Source organism: Mytilus edulis, chromosome 3 (genome assembly GCF_963676685.1).
Source record: "Mytilus edulis chromosome 3, xbMytEdul2.2, whole genome shotgun sequence".
Lineage (NCBI taxonomy): Eukaryota > Metazoa > Mollusca > Bivalvia > Mytilida > Mytilidae > Mytilus > Mytilus edulis.
In genome coordinates this window covers 7641903-7651827 of record NC_092346.1, presented here as the reverse complement: position 1 = coordinate 7651827, position 9925 = coordinate 7641903, and the positions used below count along the sequence as shown (strand labels likewise).

Below are 9925 nucleotides of genomic sequence, written 5' to 3'. Positions count from 1 at the left end.
TTTCGTGTAGTAACTATGCTTTTGATTTGCTGATATGGTTAAAAATGAAAAAAGTAGCAGGAAGGTGCATGAGCTAATATATATCCGCTTCAAATGCTATTTCGATTAGAAAGCTATATCAGCTGTCACATGGAAAATCCGTATCAGCTTTCTTGGGGTTTAAATGCCCACTTTTCAAGATATATACTTGATATGAATCTGATCCTATCGTTTATATAACTATGCTTACAACCAGCACATCCTTCATACAAACTACGCTCATCTTTTATCTTTAAAATATCGCACGAGATTGCGAGATCTTTGCTAGAAACAATATATACTTCCATGTTGAACTTGAAGTCTGAGAAGACAAGCCGTGATTATTGATATTGTTGGGAAATCTTATGTATATAGGAAAGTATAGAACACTGCAAAAAGCACAAAGAAGCAATGAAACAAACAAAAAAACCAGAGACATTGAATACATAAAAGAGGGACGAAAGATACCAAAGGGACAGTCAAACTCATAAATCTAACAAACTGACAACGCCATGGCTAAAAATGAAAAAAACAAACAGAAAAACAATAGTAAACATGACACAACATAGAAAACTAAAGAATAAACAACACGAACCCCACCAAAAACTAGGGGTGATCTCAGGTGCTCCGGAAGGGTAAGCAGATCCTGCTCCACATGTGGCACCCGTCGAGTTGCTTATGTGATTACAAATCCGGTAAATAGTCTAATTCGGTAGGTCACATTCATGAAAGGGAAGGGGATTGTATTTACGACGTAAGGAACATATCCGATATCATTTGTGAAACGGTTATTCCATAACGGTCAACCAACTCGTGATGGCGTCCGTGAAATTTACGAAGGGATGATTTCAACTTCACCATTTGGAACTCTTGGTTTAATAGCTTCCTTGTGAGCAGTAACCCTCTATCAACAAAATCATGATAGGAAATGCAAGCACGGGAATATAGTATCAATTGGGAGATATATACCCCGTATGCAGGTGCTGCTGGAATGTTGCTACTTAGAAATGGAAAGTTCACAATTGGAAAGCTGAAATCATCTCTTTTGTCGTAAAGTTTTGTTTTCAACCGACCCTCATTGTCAATTTCTAGATGTAAGTCAAGATATGAAGCCGACTTAACTGTATCTGTAGTATCCTTTATCTCCAATTCGATGGGATAGATGCGTTCCACATAGTCACCAAATTTTGAATTGTTTAGTGAAAGAACGTCATCTATATAGCGGAAAGTAAAGTTAAAGGATATTGCTAACTTCTTATCTTTCTTCCTAAGAAGTTCCTGCATGAAGTCAGCCTCATAATAATAGAGAAATTAAATTAAAAATTAAATTAATAAAATAAATTAGCTGGAGCATGCACATGAGATCACCCCCAGTTTTTGGTAGGGTTTGTGTTGCTCAGTCTTTAGTGTGCTATGTTGTGTTTTTGTGCAGACTTTTGTTTGTCTATTGGTCTTTTTCATTTTTAGCCATGTCGTAATTTATTTTCGACTAATGAGTTTGAATGACCTTTTTAGTATGTACTGCCCCTCTTTTACAGTTATTGTTTTATTTTCTCCTTCCAATTACATAGGCTAAATGTATGGTAATAGATTATTCATATCATGGCATCTCTATCTGTCCTTCTTGGGGTCATTAGCTAAAGTCACTTTTCTCGATATGCGAGTCTCGTTATAATACCAAAGCCAATATCGAAAATGCCCTGCTATAATCAGTATGTTTTCTTTGTCATATCATTTTTCAATTTTTGGTTCATATTTTAATAAGTATATATAGGAACCAAAGCACATCCTGGTATCTTTTCTTAGACGGTCCAAAGTTCCTGCTATTGTGTTTCGAATGCGTCTTAATTATAGATCTGATACGAAACACAAAAGTTCCGATTTTTTCTATAATAATCGAATACAATCATCTATTTCATGTTCTATGCTCATTTAAACATGGAAAGGCATAACATTTGTCAACATTTTAACTCGCTACTGCTCAGTGTTCAGATATTGACAAATAGTATGCCTATCTATGTTGAAATGAGCATGCATAGAGAATGACATGAACGAATCATTTATTAAGCATTCTGACGTTTATTACATTAGGGTATATGTTGATATTATTAATAATGTTTTTTCATAAAGGAAGGATATTTTCTAAACCTAGGGTAGAAATGAGAATTACTAATAGTATTATCATGACTGATTTGAAATAAGTTTTACTTGATAGTCAAGAAATTTAAAGTCTACATTTAAATATTGCTTTAATTTGTATCCATGTTTTGCGAGTTTAAGAAAGCATCGTACACGCCAAGGCACCAAAGCGCATATGGTCCCTAAGTCCCTAATCTCGTCCGATTATGTTCGTACACTCTCGGTTATAGATATCTTCCCGTTACTCACTTTTAACCTATCTCATTCATTGTCTTTTTTCTTTCGGTCTGTCACTGTCAATGTCTGTACTTCAATGTCTTGATATCTTCAAATTCTATTTGACCTTGTATTTGTATATAGGTGTGCAAAGTGAAAATTATTTAGAGCTTCTAATTAAGTGTCTATCTTTGCTACGGAACTGTCCGCAAGAAAATGTATGAACATAGGAGTGGAACTTTGAAAAAAAACTATAATCGCTTTCAAATTTGAGCAAATTCTCACACTCAAGCATGAAATAACCGGTCAAAAATAAGTGCAACTTCAAAACATTTAAAATTTAAAATAGAGAAAATTTAGGATGATTTAATGAATATTTTTGTTACCGCCTTAAACATTCTATCTATAGGTTATTGCAAAAAAGTAAAGTGCTAAAAACACTACAATTACAATAACTTGTTGATGCAACTGCAATATTTTCTTTTTAATTTTTAGACGCATACAATGAGTTGATTGTCTTCAGCACGTCCACCCAATATCATTTCGTTTCTAAAAAGATAAACAATTTGTCAATAAACTGTCTTATAGCAGTGAAGTCAAACAATACCACAACTTAAAGATACAAGCAATGGTCGATCATTCTCAATTTTCTGTTAAACTTAGTTATCCACGCTTAACTGGCAAATCTTTATCCAATTTCAGCAGATAAGCAGTGACAAAGAATCAAATTAAGGAATTAGAAGACGTCTGCTAATGGTTGATCTGCCATTTTATGTGTAAATGTTAGCAAATACCTGCGAATTTAATTGTAGCGTTGGAAATTGATTTGAGAATTCCACATGGAACATCTATAATTATATGTACAATTAATCAATGGAATTACACGTGCACTGGGAAACTCAAATGTCAATTACAAATATTAGAACTGACAGTACCAAGTTTTCATCGTTGATGTCGTCTGTTCGTAATAGCAGATATTCCCGCCCGTCTTTCAGAAAAGATACTATCAGGCATATTCGAAGAAATGATGAGTAAAATACCGGTCACAAAACAGCATGATAATGCCAAACCAAACTGATGTTTAGTACTTTGGACTTATCCAAACCAAACTGAAGATAGCTCTTTGGATTCATCCATACAAACACTTTAGCAGACTGAACAAATATCCTAAATTGCGAACCAACTTTTTATTTTAATAGAGCCATAAGTAAAATTACTGCATGCTTTTATAAAACTTGTTTTTTTTAATTGGAAGCAACACGTTTACAGCATAGAAAATATGAAAATTTGCTGATTCGCTTGGGTCTGTTCGTCACCTTTTGACTCCAAATAATAACAGGGGAAAACGAAGCACAGGCAGGGTGACAAATCGCCAAAGAATCAAAAATCAAATTCATCAGCTGGACACTTAACAACAGTGTTAGTCCAAATCATTTGTTTATTTTTGTGTCTTGTTGTTTAGTACAAAACGCTTCGTTACTGCGGTAGAGTAACAACCTCTTTACAAAGAAATTCAAACCTGATGATAAAGTCGCCCGAGACAAAATAAGAAATAGACTATACCATTGCACTGGACACAGACATGATAGTAGCGGACATAGAGAATTTACAATATTACAGTAGCGTGTATGATTTGGCAGTGAAGACAGATGGGATGTAATTATATCATGTTTCCTTGCGTTGTAACAAACTGTCAGATTTTACATACCATAACATACTTGTATTGCAATTAAGATAAGCGATCTTCGCTGGTGAAACCTGACGCCTAGCTGTAATTATGATGGTGGCCAACTATTTTCTTGTTTGTAACAATAAATAAACCAAGTGTTCATAATAAATGGGAAAACTGCAATCAGTTTCTGGCAATTTTTATAAAAAGGTCTATAGTTTACTAGTTTGAGTTATTATTTGTCTGACAAACTTTATCACATATATACGTGTCATAATTCGTCTATCCTTGATTAAATCAAGATTTTACGCCGACCACCATCTTGTTTCTTCAACGATATCGTGTTTCCCTTGTCAAACATTCACGTGTGTATAGTAGAATATTTTGAAATAGTAAACCTATGTAAACGTTTAACAGCTTGTCGAGCGGCTTTGAACGAGAATATCCGGTTTATTCATCTATTTTTATTGCTTACATTGGATTAGTAAAATGTGCGAATCGTTAACAAGATAGAATGGTATCAAAAAAAGAAAAACCTTTGGCAAAAAAAAAAAAACAACCTTTAAAATTTTAATTTTAAACATTAAAACCATATAAAATTGTAACTCAGTTTGCGAATACATCGATTATTGGAAATGAAAATTTAACATTAACGTCCATAAAAGATAATTATTTAAGATTGTGTTACAATTCCATTTTCAGCACTTTTAATTTCAAATTGTAAAATGCTATAAAATACGTCTGAGGCGCCACCAACGAAGAAATCTATATACTATAAAACGGGATATAATTTATTCTGAAATTAGAATTTTATCTCTGATTCAATCTTCACTCTCTAAAAGCATATGACATGTTAATTGTACTATAAATAAAATCACTTCATCAGTATAGTAAAAGATTAGGAGAAATTTCATATCCCTAATAACAAAATGACGGCTAAATATAAAACCAACCAAAGATCAAATTATGGGATTTAATTGTAAAGAGTGAAATTGAATACTTTTTGAAAGTAAAAACAACCTCAGACCTATTAGGATAACAAGGAGACGGAAGATACCAATGGGATACAAATTGACAAAACCATGGCAAAAATACGAGAGACCACGAATAGACAAACTACAATCTGAAAATAGGAACATAAAAAACAAAAGACTGAGCAACTAACTCGAATGATTCAGCGCCCTCTATCGGTCAGTGTCCTCTATTCGGGTTACATCACCAAATACAGGGGAAATCTCATCGACTCCGGAAGGGAAATCAGATCCCGTTCCACATGTACCAACTGACCTCTTGTTTTGTTACTACAATGAATCTGTCACATTCGAGGGGAAGCGGACGGAACTTTCGGTACGTTAAATGGACCATGACATATCTGATGGCTTCTGTGAAACAGAAAATGGTCAACCATTTCGTGATTGCGTTCATAATTTTTTTTATAAAGAAGGATTCTAACTCTATCACTTGGAACCATTGGTTTGATAGTTTCCTTGTACATGTTGTTGTAAGCTAAGACAATAATACATGAAAATACCAGGAATGAGATCACATATGGAACAGTACAATAGATCTCACACTAACTACAACAATTGACGCTCCTACAAAAATTAGACGTTTACAATCAAACAACAACGAACAAATTTACAATGCATGGTCTTAATAGCCTCACTTGACTAACAGGTCACACCAACTACAAAACACTGGCCTCTCTAAAAACATAAACGTTCATTATTAAACAACAAAGAACAGTGTATGGTCAAAATAGCTTCACTTGATCAACAGGTCACATCAACTAACAACACTTGACCCTCTAAAAACATAAACGTTCATTAGCTATCAACAAAAAAAACAATGTATGGTCAAAATAGCTTGGTACAGGACTATGATATAACCAATGTTACCTACGTTTGTTACGTTACTGAACAATTTAGTGTTCAGAAATTCAGAACCGTGTCAACATTTGTCTCCGATATGATTTATGACCTCTCTTGAATAAATGCTTTATAATTCAGATTTTCAATTTCCAATGGATCTGGTTTGTGAAGCACAAGGTATATCATCAAAGTAAAAGTTTTTGGTCGAGAAAAAGTGAATCTATATTGCGCAAAACACAAATAAACAGTCGATTCACAGCTGTTTCCTTGATGTCAGCTTTATACCAATGGTTGACTTGGGTAGAAATATAAGGTCACCTGGACCTATTCTATACGGCAGTAAAACAACAAGGGGCTCCCAGATGTGTAAATACGTAGCCACGGTTGGTCAAGTTGGGGACCTGAATCTGGTGTATCGGATAGAGAGTACCAAACTCTTTAATGGAAAAGACACTTCGCAACAACTCGTTGGTAACATATCCAGCATACCTATTAATGATTAAATTGTTCTCATCCTAAATATGCATAGTACATTTACGACTGGAGGTTGAGCAAACGACAATCAATCAATGAACTATTTCAGCATATAAATTCAGGAAGACAATTACAGTATTATGAGCATTCTGGATTATTAACAACAGATTCATAAACAATGTTTTATTTTTATTTATTATCGGTCAACATATAAATAATATTTATATCTAGTAAATAAATGAAGCTGGACAAATGTTTTGCATAGTCACCAAAATAGTTAAGTAGGGTTTTTAAGTTATTTCTAATTACAAAGAATAATTCGGAACATTTCGGGAGATACCATAAATCATCGTCTTAGTACAGAACCCACAGACAAATGTGAATATGTATTCAGTATAGCACTATATTGAAAGTAGTAATGAAGAAAAAGACTATATGGTGTCAAAAAATAAGTTGCAGTGTAGCATTAATTAGTAAATATAGCATGTTCCACACTAAACTATTGTGTTACCGTAACATGCTATATTTACATCGTTCTTATTAAACTCTGCAATAAAATGTGATGAGACACCAGACAACCGTTTTCTCGATTATTACTTTTCACAACTATGACATTTTTTTAAGATTTCATCAGCTTTTCATTCACTGAATCTCAAAATGTAAGTGTAAACAAAACAGTTGAGTATAAATAAGGAACAAATTCTTAGTGTCTTATCAAGGACGATCGGAATTTAGGTTAAAAATATGCGAATTTTAAAGATTATTTTGATGATTGATGGGGTCTTACAATATAGGTATAATGAATGGTATTCTTGTCATATTTACAAACAGGATATGTGTATGTTATGAAGAATGTAAGAGAGAAACGGGAAAAGTACACATTTGTGCAAAACATTCACAACAGTCATAGCAGATACACATACGACAGAATAGTTGATAATTACAAGGCGTTTAAAAATACCATTGAGAGTCAATTATCTGATATATGATCTGCACAAAATATATTGTTTCATTTGAATACTGTTATCCGTAGTAATATTAAACGACTTTTATAATTTTGTTTGAGACTTATAACCGGATAAGGATATATTCCATTTGAAATGTAACTTGACAGAGCAATACAAGGGTAAAAGGAAACCGTTCTAGCTTATTTTGAAGAATATTCATGAAAAATGTATCAAAGTATTTGATCTTTTATCAAATAATTAGCTTTCAATGGTAAATTTAGATGCAATGTAATTGACCTGAAGTTCTAATATTATGCAAAATAAGACAAATCATAAAATGCACCAAAATATGGAATATCATTGCAGTTTTTATATAAACGTCATGTATGGCAAGCAGTCGGCACCATGATTGCCTGAATATATTTGTCACTTGCACCGAACTCCAGTATGTCTTTATCTTTGGTCAATAGCTTTACAACAAAACACAAGGTTCAAGGTCACAAAGTTTGAAAATCTTGATACATATTGCTAACATGATCGTTCGACAGTCGATTTTGATTTCCCGCCATTAACATGGGATTGTCAGGCAATGATTTCTGTAGATTGGTATATATAGAGCCTGGGTTGTGCTCGTCTGGCGGTTCTATTTTTGTTTGTGCAGTAAATGCATCATCACTGCTAATATCACCGTCTTTATTATCACTCTGAGGAGATCCCATATTTGAATCCTGACTGCTTTGCGAACAATGTGGATCCCTGAAAAAGGAAAACAAGTTAAATACATGTCGATATGGTGATCATGAATGTTTTATTGACAACAGATTCAATGCGAAAACTGCAACTACACTTGGTTTCAATTTAGAACATGCTTACTTTCACATATTCTGTACATTTCTCATATTAATGTTTTGGTCAATTTGTACATGTAGCATTATCGCAAAATGAGACGGTGACCCTAGTATTTTTGTCTTGCTTTTTAATTGTTTTTTTAGTGTCGAGCTATTTGATAAACTCTATGCCATAAGCAATCTGGTTAGACAACAGGGATACAGCTACATGTACCATTCATTGGTACATAAATATGTATCACAAATAAACTCGATATGATTAAAATTTATACTGTGTCCACGCTTATGCTTTATTCTTCTTCTGGTTTAAAAGATCTTTCGGGGTCCACTTGGTTTGTCGTAATTATGATACAGACATTAAAAAAATTGTATGCAGACTTTCATTGGACGATGTGACAATTACAGAACAGAAAGTGGAAAGGAATGTTTTAGATACTTGTAAGCAAAACGTTGACACATCATCTGTATTTGATATCAGATTGATTTAAATTTATCACAGGAATACTTGGTTACATACATAGTACCAATTACCAAACAGTGCTTTATGTAGTAATATTTATATAGCAAACAACCCATTTAGTAGGGTATTTTTTACTTTGGCTTCTTTTTTCATTGGGTTGCTGACTCGTTGACGTAAGCCGTATATGTCTAATGATTCATTATACCCTAAATTCCATTTGTTTACAAGTATAACAATTGTTCTTCATTTTACCCGTAATAACATAGCTAAAAATGTTTGTAATTTTACTTATGCATTTTCACACGCTCGCTTGTTTCTGAGATTTTCCTGTATGGAAAACATGCAGAAATATAGCGGCCAATTTGGTAAATAATATTAAAGCTGTGATTTCAGCAGATTTAAACTTGTAGCTGGCTTTTAACAACTGATAGCAGTTCTTGAATTGTGTTTCTTGTACCCTTTTTGTTGATGTGTCTATTATATCGTTATTCAAGAATGATTGTGTCTTCTGGACTGAATTTCAAGAGCCCTTCTGATATTGCAGTATTTTAGATAAAAAAAAAGGGGGGGTGAGCACTTAACAACGGGTTCTTCGCGACGGGGAGTGATGCGATTAAATGATTAGGTATAATGTTATAATTGGACTGGTCGTGTTTTGAATTTATTTGTATGTAGTTTTACGTGACAGATATGAAAAGATAAACAATGAATAAAATTATAATAGATTATCAGGAATATGGATATTTTTGACTATTTTATAAGAAATGGATAATGAGAAAATGGAAATACATGTACAAAATAAAAAAGGATAAATATTTTTGATTGATGTTTTAAAGAATAAAATGTAAGACGAAAACAGCATTTGAATTATCCTCACACCCTACTTATGATGATACACATGGTTACATAATGTGATTAAGAAAGTCTTAAAGTGCTTTGTAGCTTAAAAGTGCATCGGAATGAGAGTTAGTCTTATGTAATAGTATTTAGATCTCTCACAAACATTCAACGAGATTATGCACATATTTATCTTATTTACTTATCTAAAACCGATGACATTTTAGCTATCTAACTTCATAATTATACCTTCATTGAACATATTATATATGTATTCAATTTCAAAATAATTATTTTCAATTCCAATTATTCTATTTCAATAATTAAGTTAAATAAAATAAATACGTGTGGTGACCCTTATCAAAATGAATAAAAGATTAATATTTCTCTTTATAATTATTCAACTTTTTCGCCTTCCTTAAATGATTTCACATTTTATTCAAAAT

The 9925-nt window shown here is 32.9% G+C and overlaps 1 protein-coding gene across 1 annotated transcript in view; it reads right to left on the bottom strand.

Annotated features, from left to right (window-relative positions):
- Positions 1-6563: 6563 nt before the first annotated feature.
- The window catches only part of LOC139515704 (homeobox protein SIX1-like), a 32486-nt gene continuing 29124 nt past the window's right edge, over positions 6564-9925 (bottom strand). Inside the window, exon 4 of the mRNA XM_071305359.1 lies at positions 6564-8090. Coding sequence (XP_071161460.1) covers positions 7832-8090 — 259 coding nt within the window. The 3' untranslated portion in view covers positions 6564-7831. The remainder of the gene's footprint in view (positions 8091-9925) is intronic.